The 20,108-nt window shown below is 32.0% G+C and overlaps 1 protein-coding gene across 2 annotated transcripts in view; it reads right to left on the bottom strand.

The window, feature by feature from the left end:
- LOC108777422 (peripheral plasma membrane protein CASK) overlaps positions 1-20,108 on the bottom strand; it is a 112,477-nt gene that overhangs the window by 15,828 nt on the left and 76,541 nt on the right. For both annotated transcript variants that reach the window (XM_018544298.1, XM_018544296.1), the window contains exons 2-4: positions 9,776-9,964; positions 9,015-9,179; positions 8,643-8,711 (exon numbers count right to left, since the gene is read on the bottom strand). In XM_018544298.1, the coding sequence (XP_018399800.1) occupies positions 8,643-8,711; positions 9,015-9,179; positions 9,776-9,964 (423 nt within the window). The remainder of the gene's footprint in view (positions 1-8,642; positions 8,712-9,014; positions 9,180-9,775; positions 9,965-20,108) is intronic.

The following is a 20,108-nucleotide window of genomic DNA, read 5'->3' as shown; positions in this document are numbered from 1 at the left end:
AGGATTTCGATGCGCATCCGTGTTTAATTCGCACTTTGTACGACAAAATAATCGTAACTGGAAAATGTATTGAAAAATTCGATAATCCATTAAAAAGCACCGAAAAATATAATTATGATATATTTAATCTATATCTATATGTTTTTAAATTTCTAGTACAGTAATAAATAATTATAGAAATATAATGAGACAACTTTTCTTGCATTATTAAAAAAACATTTACATATCGACTGTGGCCTAATTGAATCTATTTATACTCTCGTACAATATACAAGATCGTTAGTATAATAAATGATAGAAATTCTCTTTTTCTGAGTTATCCCATAACAGCTGATTTTTCACGCGCTACCGAATTCCGATGAAAAAAATTGGGTTAGTTTTCTCGAGACGGTTAGTGCGATCTATGAGAGAACTCGATATGACATCGTTCAAGATGCCTTTGTGTAGGGCGATAAAGTGCCAGGCGTAATCGTTACAGAGTGCAAGAGCGACAAAACGGGCATGTAACGGGAGAGTGACAATACGGGGGAGCGGGTGATGTCAAGCACGTCGGTGTGCGTATGAATGTGTGTACATCGGAGAGACACAGAGAGTTCTTGTGTGTGACGTTCGTCGATTCTATTTCTACGGCGGACACGGACAAAAGATCGCGTTACAGGTGACGTGCGACGACTCGTGGTGTGTTCCAGCGGTTCATGCTTTATTATATCTTCGTACAATGCACTGTGGAGGTAACAACGCCGTCGCCGCCGTTGCGCTCGTCGATGCTGTTGCTGCTCTCGCCTAAAGGTGCGATTGGAGGATGGGGATCTGGGGGGGAGGGATGTGCTTATCGAGGGTGTCTCGCTTCCCGTGTAACGCACGAGATACCCCGTTCTCGTTCTCCAGCGCTCGTCGTCGCGAAACGCCTTGGGTTACATTGTCTTATTCGTATCATACCACGTAAACGGGTTGCCGCACACTCCGACAGCGCGATGTGTTTGCGCAGTGATTATTAGCCGTAAATGCTCCCTTTAACGTGACAGATGTAGCACAGACGCACGAGACAGAGAACAGTTAACTCTTGGTAAGCTCATTTTTGTAAAAGGTGAAACAGTTGTCAATAAGATATTAGGATTTACTCACCGCTCGATTTATCGAACATTTGCAGAGTTATCAAAAATAGCGACTTTTCCCCGCAGACGGAATTTCACTGCGTCTTAATCTTAATCGCATCTGTTGTATATACGAGTCGTTCTCGCTATATGTATATATACCATCATCCCTCGAGTTCGTAATATCTTTCTAATGTAGGTGACAGTTAACGTTTATCTGTCCCGTGTCCTTCTACCTTGCACTCCCGAAAGTTTAACGAAATTGTATATTTCGGAAAATATGATCTATACTATGCAATCTCATATACAGATATTTGTCACACCAACAATTTGAAGTATACATCGATAAAATCTGCGTATGTCTTAAAACATCCATAAACTCCCAACACATTTTACAATGCTTTACAAAATCTAAATCCAACCAAGCCGTCTGCACACACGTATATATGTGTAGTATAGAGTGTGAAAGGAAGTAGGCAATATATCACGTTCTTAACATATCTCCACTTCCTTCTGCATTTCTACGTGATGCATAACGAGAAGAACGAGAGGCCGGGCGCTACGTTAAACACATGTATGAACATAAGCAGATATACAGAGTATTTACAAATGAATGCTACATCACACACCAAGATATCGAAATTATAATTCAAACTGAACCGCACGCGATACGTTTAAACAATATCGGCTGTAACTATATTTTACTCTTTCAGAACTGTGAATTATGTATGTACACACAATTTCTATAGAAGCTACAAACGATTATCATCATTGCTCGACGAGTCGCAAGATTTCTAAAATGAATTCGCAATCTTTCATCAGGTACAGAATACGTGGAAAATAAATTTGTTTATTCAGGTACGAAGAAAGAGGGAAGTGCCTTATTACTTTAAAGCTATCGTTAGTGCATGTTTTACTGACACACTTAGAGAGATACTCTGAAGATTTATCAGTAACGGCGTTCGTCAATTTAATCATGCGAGTCAAAATCAATATCGCGAGACTTATATTAAACAACACTTTAGATTTTATCCGAGCCGAAATAAATAACATTATTTGCAATTTACCCTCAACTGCATGTACGGATATTTTTGCACGTTCAGACATTCGTGGATAACAAATGTTGTAAGAGATTTTAAAAAGGTGTGCTATGCATCCTTTCTTCAAAATATAATTATAGTTTGCATTGAATTATCCAGAAAGATAGCGTGCTATTATTTTTCCATCATACGATAAAGTCTAAATATTATTAAACCCCTCTTTTATTTAAATATATAGTATAACAAGTTTTTATATTTTCATATATATTTCTAAATTTTTATTTATAAGATTTTAAATAGACATAGATTTCTCTCTTTTTTCTGGATAATTCAACAATTATGAGACAACGATACGCCAATAAAATAAACTTCAAAAAAGGAAAAAGATTAAATTACACTGCTACCAGGCTTGCGCGATATCTACACAGTCGCGAGTGAGTCCGTGCAAGACATGATGATTAACGAACTGCCCAGAAAGTTTTGCAGTCTCGACTAAAACCCATCGATCGACTTACACAGCTTTACGTGTATGCACTTATGATGCAGAGGGCTACATTGGCCAAAAAGAAAAGCGTCAGTTCGCAAAGATGTCCTTCATGCAGGTGAGGGTATAATGAGGGGTGTAACAAAAGCTTCCTTATGACAGAAACACAAACAACATTCCAACACATGTGGAAACGAAAGTGTGCATTCCTTATATACTTCTTTCCCCCCGCAAAGTGAACTATCGTACTATCACAGTAACGAAGTGTTGTCTAATTCAACGTCGTAAGAAAAAAATCAAAGGGGGAAGGAGAAGAAAGACAGAAAGAAAGAGAGAAAAAGAGAAACAGGGAGAAAGAATGAATGGAAGAACAAAATTACGAGAGAATAAGAGAGAGATTGAAAAAGAGAAAAAGATATAAATCGGAAAGAGAAAGAGCGAAAAAGAAACATGCACGCGTCGTGGACTCGAAAGCGCCGACTAAAGCGTTTTGTTACACCGCTCGTACCGATCTTGTCTTATAGAAATACAGATTATATAATATATATGTATACATGTATATGTATACTTTTTAATATTATGTATATCTCTAATATGAATATCATACATTATTTTCTAATAGCATCGTCCCGTTGCATTTGTTTAATTGAAGCATGCACTGGCTTGTAATTCGCAAAATTCACATTAACCGAAGATATCATACTCAATTATAACAGTTCTGACATTTGCAATAATAATCCGGCTAATCTTGGTTGAATGAGCGTCTTCTTATGTTAATATTATCAGAGCAAATCACCAGTTATGCTTTATCTCATTACAGAATTAATATCTGTGAAATTAATGTGAACTTTGAGCACAACACAGGTCAGTGCAAGGACCATCTATTATACGGGACATAATATATGCAACGCTGCAAGATTGACGTTATAATTAACAAAATTCAAATTTATCACAGCTATAAAAATTGAAAGGAAAAAAATACATGATTCTAATAACAGTTAAATCAAGTACATATTTAAAATTTGTATATTTTTTTTCGATAATGATTTTTTTGCCAATTATATCGCCGACTTTGCAGCGTCCTTATACGTGACACTTGCGTACTGCAAGCGCAATATGTAATCCTCCAGAAGAGAAAAAACGTTGTATGTCATGCGACTAGCATATCGTCCTATTGCCGTACAATTGCAACAATCGTAGGAGATTCGTTATCTACATAATGCGGTATCTGAGATAAGCAATTAAAGATGGCAAACATTCTTTATACAAGTGGGCACGCGAAGAAGGGTATCGTATATCTATTTAAAGAGCTGTACATGTAACTGCATATTGTACGGGTCTTCTGATTAGTTCGTAAAATTTGAAGTATATACAACGTGCCCGAAGCACGAACTCGCGACGCAGAATTGTGAGCTATGAAAATACTGTAAACATTGCAAATATTGCGAATGTAAAATCGTTTACTTCGTCAAGTATTCCATCAATCCCACAGATTGATCGAAGAAGCAATCATTTCACGCGTACTGATGTAAAAATCAAACTTTGCAACAATATAAAAGCAGCTGTACCTAATAAAATCTTGATCCAGGGAAAAACTCTGTTTCCTCAATTTGATTTTATGCGATTTGGCGTTTATGCTGAAAGAAATTTCTTTGTCTTGCGTGGCATTGCTTGAGCACTGAGAAATATGGTAAAATGATAGAGAAAATATCTTTTCCATTTTATAAACACAATCGCCACGAGCGCACGTTATATATTTCTCGGTACGTCAAACAGTATTATATCTAAATCCTTTTATTATTGTAACAGTAAATTAGTTAATTCAATAATAATTCTATATATTGTTATATATGTGTATATGTATATGTAATACGGATAACTGGTGAAAACCTCTGCAAATATCGATCATTTATATCTATTTATATGTATATATATTTACTAAAAGTCCGGCATCTATTATTTCGGCGTATAGCACGATAGAAACTATTTTATTGAACATTATAGATGAAAATTTGTGATAAATTCAGTGATAAATACAAATTGCAGTACACGAAAATTTTCTTTCTTCGCTTAAAAATTTATAGGTAATAGAAGAAGATCGCGCATTGCAAAGATTCGGATTAACGTGATTAGAGTAACGCTGATTTAATTTCGAAATTACTGCTTCGAGTATAATCTCGATTCTATTACCGCATTTGCCGATTACGCACATTGCGCGCTTGGATTAAACGATAGAGCATGAATTGCGAATATGAGGTGAACGTCTCTATTCTGATTTCAACTTCGTAAAAAAAGCAGAGCTGGAAGTTTATTGGTTCGGACTTTAAACTCTCTCATTAAGAAATCTATAAAGTATTTTACAGTTTACATTTAGTTTATATTTTATAGTTACTTCATGAATATATAATTGCATACATAATATGTTTTTTAAACAAATACATATAAACTATTTAAACTAGTGTACAAGTATTATCACTCTCAAAATTTCGGAAAAAATGAAAGAATTTACTGACAATGAGTTTTAAAAATATCAAAACGTAACAGGACTACGAGCCATGAAAGTAAAACAAAATCAATTTAAATATACGAATTAAATATAAGAATAATCTATAATTTTACTGAGTTTTATTAAAATTCGTTCTAAAATATTTTAAAGATAAATATCTTTAGCAAGATAGAATTATTAAGTAAATAAATGAGGAACATAACATCTTGTTACGTATCTATTCTCTTTTATGTTAAAATATTTATCTTTGGATAATTAAGATAAATAATTAGATATATCTAGAAATATAAAAAATAATCGATTACTGAATACAAATTTAACATAAAAACTAACAAGAAATAATAAAATAGCATTTTGTTATCTTTTTGTTTGATTTAACTAAAACATTTTAATATTAATATTTTCTTTACCTTCTCTATAATATATATAGCAATACAAACAGAATTATATATAAAACAATGTTGACATAGTTGAAATATCTTTCATAAAATTAAAGTATAGCAAATATATATCAAGCGTTGGACATTGCTCGTTTTTAAATTCCCGAAACTATCAGTCGATAAACGATTTCTGGAAAAATGCTATTCACAGTGGTTTTGTTGTAAACAAATTCGATTTATAAATTTTTATTCAATTCCACTTGTTCTTTGCAAAATAAAAATAAAAAACCGCGCCGACAGATCTATCAATTTATTGCTATAGGTGATGTTAAATAACTTAATCGCCTGGCATGCCATGACTAGAAAGAAAGAAAAATTCATAAATTGTACGCAGACTTGTGGTATTTGTAATTAACCGAAAACGCAAATGCTCATAAATCATGGAAAGGAAAGTTCTTGTCGTTCGCCTCGAGAATTCTACGTTCTCTAAGAACTTGTTCTCTAGGATGGAACCTGCGCGCTAATTACTGAAACTTCAAATATGACCGGACACTGAACTATAGCAGAATTTGTCGTTGAATATATTCAAGTATTCGAGAATATTGCGTTTAAGCTAGCGCACATAGACGACCGGATATCAGTTTCCATTCCCTTCGTCAATATTAACGAAGATTAGCAGTGAAACTATGTCCAAGTTCAAAGTAAAGTTATTTCAGAAATTTAAGGCGTAAACATTCTTATTTGTTCTAATGAATTAAAAGTCAAGCCGATTACAGGAATATACTAATATATTCCTGTAATGTTTTATGCAAGAATATAATATAACTATTTTGAATAATATATAAAAATTAAATATCTTGACTATCTAAAAAAAGTACGCATTTAGAGTACTATCAAATTTTTTAATTAATCTACAAGACCATTTGAATTGTTAATTTAAAAAAAAGAAATAAACAAAAAATCTATATCAATTTTATCAGAAAATAGGCTCTATTTAATGAGTCGTAACTTTTTTAGGCTCAATGCAAATGTATATATAATATATCCTGTAAGTATTAATTAGGTATAATGACAGTATCAAAATAACTATCAAAAAAAAATATTGCACATACGATTGTTTTTTATGTTTTTAAACAAAGGCCGTTAAATAAACTCTGGCTAATTTAAAATAAAATTTAATATGGAATTTCAACGAATTTTCGAGTTTAATGAAATATATTTAAAAATCATTTTAAAGCTTCTGTAGAAGCATATATATTCTCGTTTTCTTCAGTGTCAATTACACGGCGTAAAAATTTTTCTAATAGTGGATTATCCTAAATATAATGTAAAGTGGACACTATTAACCACCTGTCTTCCTGCAAACTTCTTGTAAACTTCGTGGTCTACCTTGGATGGAATTACGCAGGAAACTATATACGAACTGCAAACTATTGAGAAACTAATGGTATATCCCTCTGTTCATTATCCAAAACTTTCCTAATCGCGAAACGGATAATAGGTAGAGATTTCGCACGTTGCGTGAGCTCTTTAAAGTAATAATCGTACAATTCTTTATGAAATGTAAAATATCATTTCACTATAAAAGGTATTAAGTTTTGAATCATCTAATCGAATTAATTGTTCTTTTACTTCATATATAATTATCTGTAATAATCTACATATATATAATATAACGTAAATTCTTAGTTGTTTATTGTTGCAAATTCTATTAGAAACATTAAAGTATGACTTGTTAGACTAGAAGGTGGTATATATGTGGAACTAAAGCAAACTATTTAATCGATTAATAGGTCATTTTATACGTGGAATCATGTCTTTGGATTATAATCAATAATGATATCCGGAATATACAGTACTGATGCGACTAGAAGATAAAGTTAGATAATTCAGAGAATATTTAAAAGATTCCATCGAATAAATAGTTAACAAAAATAAAATAATAAATAATTAATACGTTGAGAATGGCGAATAAAAGTCAATCTAAATCTGATAATATATTCTAATATTCTATATTGCGAAGAATATCACGTAATGTTTGGCGTTTCGTCCCGGCTTCCACTACTGGACTCATCAGTAAGGTATTGTAGTGGAAGCCTACCTTAGACGCCGGTGTAAGTTATTAAATCGAGATTCTATATAAAGAGATATACGCGTGTCTCAGCACTTGCGAGAATTTGCGAATATCGATAGACCTCTGATGGCGGGTCGACGTAGTAATATTCTTCGCAATATTTATCCAAAGTGAGAAATAACGTTCTAATTATATATAGTCCCCCCAAATAATCTGATTTTTAAATGTCCCCTCTTCTTAATTGTTGCGCGCCGAAAGATTTTTAAAATAATAAAGAAATTGTTTGTAAATAATTTCTTTTTCCAAAACTAAATCAATAAATAATAAAAAATAAATTAAATAGTATATTTATTATGTTTTCACTCATCATTAAATCGTTAAATATATATTTTACTTTAAATATATACATATAATATCACATACTTATCATCTTGAAGAAAAATCTATAACACTGATATTATAAAAATTTGCATACTTCCGAGAAGTAATCATTACGCAATCAATATAGTAAAGCGTACTGGGGGGAAAGAAAATCTCACATGCATAATTGTGACTACAAAAACTACCTACCATAATTACTAACTGTGATAAGAACTACCTACTCTATAAGGCCTAAGTTCGTCAGCAACTTCACTATCTCGATAATTAATTCAATGGTGTCGTTGGAAGAAGGCATAAATTTTTGTCCCGGAAAAGATCATCTACCATTACGTCTAGAAGCAGATGTGCTTCTGGCAATTCTGTGAATATACGATCTAACCGAGCGGGCTACATGAAATCGAGATCGATCGAAGAGTTTAAGACTTTCGCGATCGTAGGGCCGATAATGGGTTTAAACGACGTCTAGGCGTGCTCTCGGTGGACGAGGAAGCGCTCTTAGACTTGGAAGTTTTGGACGCCTTAGGCGTTTTCTCCTTGCTCGTGGCCGCAGAGGTTTTCGCCGGTTTTCCGGATTTGTTCACACCGCCTCCAGAGCTCGCGCCCGTGGAGACCGTGGAAGATGTAGGCTTACTAGACGCGATAGTGTTTTGGGAAAGGGTTTGGGTGTTGGGTCTTACTTGTACCTCGCAGGGGGGCGGCGCGCTCCTGTATGACGGCACGATCTTGAAAGTCACCGATCCACGTGCCTCCCGCTGTAACAGTCGAAGAGGACCGGACTCTTCAGAAACTATGGCTACGAGTAAGCAAGTCGATGCTCATTCGCATAAAAACAAAATTTTGCATATAATAATGAAATGTATAAATCGATATTATCCAATATTAAAATCATATTCTACTTCAAAAAGTACAGTTTTTTCAATTTTGTATAGTAAACACTTTCTTAAGAAAGTTGTGGTATATTCCATTAAGTAGTCTCTTTGATAACGTAGGATTAAGAACTTCGTGAAACAAGTTTCTAGATTTTGCTCACGAGAATAACTTTATTAAATACTTACCAGAATCTTTTGCAAGGCATTAACGGATTGATTCTGAACTGGTATACCGTTGATCTCTCTAATCTCATCACCAACGTGAAGAGTGGCTTGTCTATGGATCATCCCACCGTGCATAATCCGCGCCACGAAACATTGCCCATCCTCATTCATTTTCAATGTGATTCCCTGAAAAATTGATCAGATAATGCAAAATAAATTAAGAGTAACAAATGTAATATTTTATCGATAATAACATGTTAAACATAATGACATTGTGGCAACATATTTCAAACGAGGCGAATTGTCCGCATTAAATGGGGTGCACAATACATAATAATACCGTAAATTAAAAATCAAAATTGTCATAATATTTAACAAAATTATTTTACACCGCACGTAAAAATTTAATATTTATTATTAATATTTATTATTATCCAAAATATAAACTGCAAATCTTTATTAAATATTTTAATAAAAAATCTAAAAGAATATTAAGAATATATTAAATTAACTTTTTAATTAAATTTTTAATTGCTCAACATAACATCTAAACAATATTTTTCACATATATATTTTATTTTTAAGCTTTTGTTAAAAAGTAATTTTTTCACACATATTTTTTTGAAAAAGAATTTATTTAAAATATACTCTTTTTTTCTCCCTCCCTCTCTCTCTCTTGCTCTCTCGGTTTCCGTAAAAATCATAGCACAGGAAGCTTTTTGTAATACCATATTTCAAAAACGTCGTCTCACATTGCTGAAACACATATGTATGTTACTCACCATCGGCTCATCTGTGTTCTTCTGAAATTGCACCAGTCTGACGCGAGTAATTTTTTCATCTAAATCGCCGTTTTGTCCTTCAAGATCGTCGCCACCATTCAGATATGTGAGGAGTGGCGGTGGCGTTACCCTGGTGGCTTCCTCGCCATAGACCTCGTGACCAGCAACGTCATGAGCTTGTAGAAGTGCCTGGAACAAAAAGCGAAATAACAAATTAAACCCTTAACATCTTTTTTCTTGCGTGTCACAAGATGATTGACTCGCCATTGCTAGAAAAAGCAATTTCCCTTTTCCCTATTTATCATGAGGCTATATAATAATTAACGTAAAATAATAAATCGTTATAAACAATAGCTGTATTACAATAACTAATCTTCCATCGTATGTAAATACGTTCTATTCGGGAGAGTTATGTATTCGTCAGTCGTATGTTTACTTTTCCGATGTTGTTTCACAAATGCAATTGTATAAAAAGGAGACATGCAATCAAATATTGATTGCTGATTGCGTCCTTTCTGCAGAACGTAATCTGAATTATGTATAATATTTAATCTTATTATCGGTGAACTGCAATCGTTTTAAAAAATTTTTAATATTAATATATAAATATGTCACGTGCATAATATTTACATTTATATCGTAAGAGAAATTAAATAATCAATCTATTGTATTAATAAGTATATTGTATTAAGTATATGTGTGATATATATAGAAAATTGTTTCGGGAAAATTATAATTTAATAAATTATTTTATAAAATGTCCGATTAATTTAATTAATTACTCAAGTGGAGTTATATGAAACAAAGTGTCTTAATGTGATGAGTGTGTTTCGCATAGAAAACACATATTGCGTGTAAATAGTGATATGTACGTTTCGACGGAACTGGAAAAGCATAAAATATGCATTTTAATTTACATTTAAATTATCGGCTTTCATATTAAAATTCAAATGCAAATTCTGATTTTAATAGCGGGATAGCATACGTGATAAACAAATAAATGATCATGTTCTATTTTACAATGTACAGATTAATAAATGTACTTACATCATGTTTACCATAAAACACATGTTTCATTCTTATTGACGAATATTTTTATAACAAATAATTTACTGACATACATTTAAATAGAATTATTTATTGTGAGGTGGAACATTTACAAGACAATTTTCATAAATAATCTTTTGTACATTATGTTAAGAAAATATACAATATTTTATAATCTGACAATTTTCATGAGTCGAAATTTTAATACCACTTTGACATTCTTTAAATAAGTTTGCACTTACTTAAATATTCTACAAATTATGAACAACTTACTTTGATGATATCACACTTATTAACTTCTTTTCTAAATCTCTATAAATTCAATGTTACATTGAAGTTACAAATGTTCCTCAAATTTCAATGATACTTTGACACTTAAATCTCTACAGCTAATAAAAACCTACTTTGATGATATTATACTTATTAAGTTCTCTTTGAAACTTTTGATTCTGCAGATTTAATTTTAATACCTTGAAGCTATTTACTTAACTTGTTAGGAAAAGTATATTGGGAAATATACGCATCTGACATATACAAATAGTTCAAAAAAAAGAAAGTTCTACAAAACTTATTATGTTTACGTCGACTGCATGCTGAGCTTGTAATAAATTTTCATAAAATTGTGAAAAATAGCAAACAATGTTAAAAACTGATTTATTAAAAGACTGATCGCTAAAATTATTTGATATTTACAAATTAAAAAATTTTTTTATTATATTTCAAATATAATAAATAAATTGTTTTAATTAAAAAATTTGTTTTCTATCTCTTTTTAAACATAGTAAAATGACAATTAAAAATATATGTAAAATATACAGACACACTTTGCTACATATTAATATGACAGAATGTTTGAATTTTAAACTTTGCTCATCTTGTAAATCGGATTTACTTATCAAATCCCTTAAAAATATGCGTAAAATATATAGCCGCACATTGCTACATATTAATACGGCAGAATGTGTAAATTTTGAACTTTGCTTATCTTGTAAATCGGATTTACTCGCCAAATCTCACTAGACAACGCAAATAGGAGAAATTCAAATACACTTCCTTATTTACTAAAACTTCAGTAGCTATCGACACTGCGTACTACTCTATGGCGGATTAGTTGAATAGAGAGTTTACGAGCGATCGTGACTGGATTTGGTGGTTTAATAACAGTATTCGAATTCTAAGCTATAGTTGTTCAATCGATCAAGCTTAAAGCCTAATCTGTTACAACCTCAAAATTGTCTCACAATCAGACAAATCATTTGTTTTACAAATTTAGGTTAGAGAATTGCATGTTGCTTTGATACGCTAATTACATGTTTGTATAATCTTCTATCGATTAGTTTCACTTATGTGACGACTTATATATTTTTGTAGTAATGTACGAGATAGTACGTAATAAAAGAATAACCATTAGTAAGTAAATATACGAATATGTGTGTGTATCTTCCTGTATTAACAATTGATTTATACGTATAAGAAATAGTGTGTATTGTCACGCAAATATTTGTATCAGATCATGGAAATGCTTTGTTCATGGTTGTGAAGGATTCTCGAAGGAGACGCATACGAGCACTTTGTCCAAGGACAGGTCTCGTTCACCTGAAACGCGGCCAAACTCGTCACCTGTGACCCAGATGATAGCAACGACAAGTCTCTATTTCTGCTCTCTCGCACATCTACTTTATATGCAAATCGTACATGGAAAAAACATATTTCAGGTAACAAGAACAAAATGACCAAGAAACATGATAAATTTGAACGTAAATTGCCTTTTATAATGTATATATTCTTATAAGAAAGCACATGAGAAGAACACAACATATAAAAAATATATTTTACATTAAAAAAAAAGTAATAGTTATTAATATATGTTGTTTAGCGATAATGTATGTTATTTAGTGCGACATTTAAGTATTAAATATTACGAGATATAATAATAATAACTAACCGTTTGGTAACAATTAGAAGTGTAAGATAATATTTAGAAAAGTAAAATCAACATTTTTAGTAGGTTTTGATTATATTAATCAAACATTTAATTGAAATTATTTCACCAAAGTTAAACTTGGTTATCATTACGGATTACCAGACTTTTTTCAGTAAATTAGATTGAAATGTATTTTTAACTCTTTCAAATCTATATTGATACATATACGTATCAATATTTTTAAAAAATTATATTTTTGTAAATATTAAGTAATTTAACAAATACTTGTTTTAAAGAAAATTATTAATTACATTATCAATAAACGCGTGTAATTTTCTAGCTTTTAAACTTCTAATTTTCACATTTTGACCTCATTCTTATATTTAATGATCCCCCAAATCATTAAAATTAATTAGACATTATATGTTTCATTTCTTAAAAGTCAGACCAGAAAGGGTTAAGCCAAATTTTCAGCAGACCACGTGGAAATTATATTTTTGTAGGTATTATTTGATAATTTAAGAAGAAACAAAATACTATAGACTCGAAGAAAATAAAGCTGCATAAATCATAAATAATAGATTAATTTCTAGGATAACGCGACTATATTTTTATTCCTTTGCTGCACCATCTGTGGAGAAAGTACAGTTGCATAGTTAATTCAAGAAAAACGGGTATGGTCGTTGGGACTATTTCGGTGGTTTTCATTCGTAGTGCCGTTTAATCGAACGCCGTTAATTACATTAGCACCATCGGATATTCATTAATTGAGAACAGCCAGTGCAGGAATGTCCATTAACTGTTTCTTTTCTACTAAGAAAAAATCTATTAGAATTGTAAAAAAAATATTCGATAATTTAATTCATTAACATCACATATATCTTCCTTATAAATTGCTGATAACATATGATATGTATTAAATAGTCTATTATTGAAACTATGAAATTGTGTGTGTATGCTGAAAACATTTAAACTTGGAAAACATCACATTGTTATAATTTCAGAATATAGTAACGCGCATAATATGTACATAAACGTTTCGTGCAATATTCATTACATATGCATACAACTTCAACAGAAACAGACATTCGAAACTTGCGAATCTCGCGAACAAATTTATTACGAGAAATACCAATAAAAATATTCAAAATAAAACATTTCGAAAGTTCAAAAATGTTTGTCAATTTAAAATATTTTGTGTGTTTTATTCGAATATTATAAATAAAAGCTACAAATAAAAATTAATATATGTATAACAAGTTTTTCAATCAGTTTGATCGATGGTGTACTATCTTTTATAATATATCTCTTTTTAGTAGTTTTATATATATTTATAGAAATAAAATTCAACATTAATATTTCGAGGATGCCTCAAAAGGTTTGAATTTCCGCTTGCATGATAACAGCGGAGACTGCAACTTCATCCTACATATTGATACCTGCGCGCGCGCGCGCACGAGCTTACGCAAGCTGGTCCTTGGATTCGAGGATAAAATAATATTGCTCCATGCAAATTGGAGCGCGATCCGCGGCTGTGGCATCATTCGTAGTCCGGAAGCCAATTCATCGGTCTGCAATTCCGGGAGGGTTGTATGCGGTAAACCGCGACTGTGCGGACTGCTTCAATTGCGGTACGTATAAGCTCCGTGTTAAAATATATAATCATTCGTCTTGCACGAAGGCTGAACAAATGGTACGGACAGATGCGGTTGGATCGCATTGGTGTGATAAAATTCATTCGGACCAATTCATCAGCTATTCATGCCATTGGCATTGGTCGCTGGCTGTAATATGCGCGGGGTGTCTTTCGGATAAAATATTCCTACCTCCTTCGAAAAATACGAGGGACGAAAAAAGCGTTAAATTGACGAGGGAAGCGACTTAATCGTGGGATTCGGAAATCCGATTCAATTATCATTTAGCGACTGAATATCCGTGGCTATTTCTGCAAGAATAGTTTCCTCTCTGGGCAAATTAAAATTCAATTATAAGTAAATCTGCAGCTTTCATTCGTCTATCTGAGAAATTATTTTGGATCAGAGGGATTATTAAAATCTATACAAAGCATCCCAAGATCAATCTAAAGATCATTCTCATTTAATTTTTGCGGTTCTTCTTTGTATCTTCTTCATACGTTTAGAATTTTTTTTTTATTCAGTATTTTCATTCGTCAAAAAATTGGTAATTTTTTATATCATAAATTATTGAAAATACATCAAATTAATTTCAAATGTTAAAAGAACACTAATATAATAAAAAATAGTTGCACTTTATATAATTTCAAACTGTAATTGAATTAAAACTTAAATGAATTTTAATTTGATATTACAATATTCAATATCGAAAACTAATAACTTGCAAGAAGTTGCGTAAGAAAACGATATTTAATCAAACTTTTGCTAAGAAAAAATCAATTTCAAATTGGCCAAGTTTGAAAAGAATGCGTATTAATTTTGCAAGAACCAATATTGTTTAACTTCATCGTTACAGTAAACTATTGACTTTAAATTTATTACTTGTCACTGTGTATATACATATATATATTGTATAAAGTTTCGTAGATTCGTCGATTTTTATTGCACATCACATATATGTGTTTAAAAAGAGATTAGTAGAAAAACAAACAAAAAGCTAAAATAATTATTTTAAAAGTTAACTATTTTGTATATCTCTAGCATAAACAATCATCTTTCAAGAGTAATCCGATATTTATTAGATTTAACTTATTGTTCGTAGAAAAACAATCATGATTGTAAAAACAGCGATGCTATTAAAACATTCGATATTTTCATTTCGATTTTGTGTCTATTATCTATTGTGTATACAATCAGACAAAACAATATCGCAATCCATATGAAATATACATACAACAATTAAGCTGATAAAATCTATTACGGGACTCTTTCTATTTTGCGTGTAAATGCATCATTTATGTTTAGAATTATCGGATCAACATCAAATAATCGTGTTTAACGGGCGGATAGAATACGGACTACTGCCGAATTAACATCTTGGTTGAAATGTTCCCGGGAGTATCATTTTCAATCATGTGCCCACACACAGATTTGACTACAGGTACTTGCCAATTAACACACCAATGATTCCTGTTGTCGAGGATGTACTCGGCAATTGCCCATTGTTACAAACATTAGTCCCTTTGGCTATTGGCTACTATCACTGATGACCATATGGATATATTCAATGATTATTAGATTATCCAGTTTATCTCTTCACTAGCAGCTACCAGAAGTGTCTGTATATCTGATGCGAATGGCTTTTGTTTTCTTCGTTCAGCAGAACAGTATTTCTAATGTTTACCAATGATTACATAAGCGGCAATAACATTCTTCGATATTTTTTATATTTTTTCTCGGATCGTATAAAGAAGCGGGAAGAAACGCCCAAATGGGATGGGAATCGACATACTCTCGAAAATAGCATCAGTTTCGATTGTGACGAATGAGCGCGATTTGGAATGCCAGTACCCGTTGGTTTCGGCGATTTATTCCAAGAGATCGGTTCCGGCGAATCTTTTCGTCGTTAAATGTGCTCAGGACGCGACGAATTATCGCCTCGCGCATAGACATCCATGGCGCCTTTCTCGAGTTTGCACTTTGGCTCCTCGACCGCGAGAGTTAGTAGCGCGGATCGATATTGAAACATATTGGGAACGTATTTACTTGACTTTAAACGAGAACATAGTAACAACTCGTGAAAGAAAAACACTTAGAACAAGAGACTTTGACATACGCGCACCTTCATGATATGAAACTTGATTAAACATTTTGATTAAAATACTATTATGCAATCTTATTGCGCTTAATAGATTCACCAAAACCTTCATATACTATTTATTGTAGTGTATCACTTATTGAATTTTTTTTACAAATATCTCATGTGTTTAACATAAATAAACTCTTCTTTATTTTATAACTTATTTTGTTTAAATTATTTCGTAGTATAGATATTCTTTATGCGAGTTTAATTAAATTAAGGAATATATCAAAAACTCATATATCAATTGACATCATTAACTTGTGCTATAAACTGATGAATAATTATCCTATGACGAGCAGTAAAATCTCTTCATTTGCGAAGCTGCAAGAGCGATAAAATTCCCATTATACTTAATAATTGGGCTGTCAGCATGTCGCACTGTCAAAAACTGAATTTGTTTCTCTGTGAGACGCGATACATGAGGGTATATAAAGCGTTGATTTGCAATCTAGTAACACCGCTTTGTATTCGTCCGGTTCCGGCTGGGGTCTGTGCGCGGCCATTTATTAACTTTTTTTTATCTTCCACGCCCCACTTAATTTCTCTGTCAACGGCAGAATGAATAAAGGCGATATATACGAGGCAAGGCGAGGACTGGACTTGACCCCAGCATTTTTAAGTACTTGCTAATGAACCGACGTCGTTAAAAATTTATTATTCTCCCATCTCCCCCATGGAAAAGCATTATTCGTTACGATCAATGCAGCTCGATAACGAAGCACGTCCCAACGCTCTATTCGAGAAACGTATTGACATTTGCTTTCCACGCACAGGAATCGCCTCGGGAAAATGTCCGGTATGTGTTTTAGATAAAATGGAAATAAAATCAAAAGATGTTTATATTTGTAACTTTTATATAAAAAATACATAAAAAGCAATTTTTAGATATAACATCCATTTTTCAATTTGCTTTGATCGGATCTATATATCTCTCTTAAACTCACTTCTATATATTACTCAATAAATTTAAGAATGCATTTATATGCCGCACTGTTATAAGAAATTATAACACATTAATATCTGACAATACGCGACATTGGCATCAATTTAATGAATATTGTTGATTAAGGCATTATTTAAAAACAAACAGTGGTCAATACGAAATTGGAAAATCAGAATCTTACTTTGAACTACAAAAGCATGTATCTTTTTATAATCGCAGGATAATCTACAAATTAAAAATAGATATTGAAACAAAATAACAACTTAGTAATGATTATCAATAATGTATACAAGATAGTGATTTAATGTCACTAAGTAATTGGATTAAATCAAATTGATTTTTTTTATATTAGTGATTTTTTTTATATTTTATCATTTTTTAATGATGATGATAATGATTTTAAAAAAATGGGTAATAATTTGTAACTATTTCTTATCATTTTACATTTAATAAGTCTTGATATTTCAGAAGTTTGAGATGACAAATTTTTTAACTTTATGCTCTAAACTATTTCTATTAAAATACCTGGTATGTAACGCGGAAAACGTTTTCCTTAATTGTATTAAATTACAATTATGCTTTGTGCACATTTATGTATAGTAGGATATATTATATATTATAGATTAAATTATTTTCTAAATTCTTCTGTAAATTATAAAAAGAAATATAAGATTATACTACAACTTTTTGTTTAAATATTTTCTTTTATAACTTTGCTCGAGGAAAAATATTCTAAAGAAGCGATTAAAATAACGTGAAATAATTATTGATATTCGCTGAAATACATAGTTACTCATTATAAAAACATTCACGTTGTTCTAACGCGTTTTTCACTGCAAATTTCATCAAGTACAAAGTATCGTTGAAGTGCTGGATTAAATTCTCCGTGTAGTCCATTCGATATAAATCCAACCGCCAATTAGTATAAGTCTTGAAATAACAGCATGTAAAATTTTTCATATAATTCGTTACAGAAAAATCTGAATATGACAGCAAACGAGAAACTCGAGGAGTTATTAGAGCGTACAGGCAAGCATGCAAGTCAGAGAAGTCGTGAAATTAATTATACGACACTATGAAGCTATCTTTACAATCCCAGTCGAATAGCCGGAATTCCTGGGATATTTTGAAAGCAAATGGTATGGTAGGATCGAATGATAGAGAGCGGAAATGCCACTCTCGTAGTACGCAACGACGCAGGTGCACCACCAATGGCATAATGCACTGCGTAGCTGACTTCCGTTTTGTTTTGTGCACTCAGAAATATATCCTCTAGGTGCATATATCAGTTATGTAACTCGGTTATGCATGTATGCGATAATACGATGAATATGAGGCATGAAGCTCGCAAATATACATGCTATTCGAAATATTCCATTTTTTTTGACGTTTTGCCAGCCATTCCTCATCGTGTTATATCATTCTAAAGCTTTGCAAGCTTGTCGTTCTTAAAATTTATGAATAAAAATTGACTTGGTTGTAAGTCATATGCGTTACTTCAGCGACCATTTTAACGAAGTACTTTTAAGACAAAAAGTAAACAATTTAATACATCCTCGTAAACAATTCAAAATGTTTCCACCTCTGCTATTATTTAATAAATAATGATTTAATAAATTGTCTTGTAAATTAAAAAATTTAATTATTCTGAGGAAAAATTTTGCCAAATTTTTTGCTATTTTTTTTAATGTTAATTTTTAACATTAAATATTCTAGTTCAACTTGATTCAAGAATTAAATAACTTGAGATAAACTATAGATATGTCTCTCATAAAAACAGTGAAATATCCTACATAAGCAGTAATATAATATAAAAACCAATTTAATAAAATCATATTTCTAAAGATTTAAATTTTATATTTTATTTTTTCTTCTCTCGTTCAATTAACACGCACTTAAAGAAAGAAATATTAAAAAAAAACAAAATAATATTTATATACATAGTAATAAAATTAGTGTGAGTAAAATTCAGTCTTTTTTCTAAAAAAAAAAATTGAAAACTAGCGACAAGTGAGAAAAGCCATAATCCATTCATGAATAATATTACGTTTCGTGCCACGAATTCCAAGCGATACGAAGAGCACAGCTGCACATTGATACAGATGTAATCGCTGCATGGCGAAAACTGATGTGAAACCATGGCCTCTATTGTGTAATGCGTTTTCCGCAAGCCGAAAAAGTGTGCAAAACACGAGTGGCACGCGGACGGTAAGGAATCTCGCGGTATATGAGGTGGAAGTAGAATAGGTGCGCGTATGGGCAGACGAGTCGTCCTCTTCGCCGAGACGGGTACTACATTCGCCGTAGTGGATCAACTTCCGGCTTTCAATAAACTTGCATAGCACAGCCCATTCAAAGCAAACCATGTATGAGAGTACACCATTTCCCGTATCCTATTTTCGAGTTTATCAAGGCATATGGCAGTCGCAGCTACCGTACTACCGGCTACCAAGATATGTCACCGGGAAAATTAAAAGCTGCGAGAGTGCAACTTCTCGCGTGTACTTAAAAAGTACTTTAAAATAGTAGCCATTTCGCGCAGCATGCACATAACTAAACGGATTATTCAAGAGTCTCAGCCTACTTCTAAATATTGCAGGACCGTATTTTCAGTCTGGAAGAAGGGAATCGAATAAATATTA

The sequence above is a fragment of the Cyphomyrmex costatus genome, unplaced genomic scaffold (genome assembly GCF_001594065.2).
Source record: "Cyphomyrmex costatus isolate MS0001 unplaced genomic scaffold, Ccosl1.0 scaffold43, whole genome shotgun sequence".
Classification (NCBI taxonomy): Eukaryota; Metazoa; Arthropoda; class Insecta; order Hymenoptera; family Formicidae; genus Cyphomyrmex; species Cyphomyrmex costatus.
This window is presented reverse-complemented; position numbering and strand designations above follow the sequence as displayed.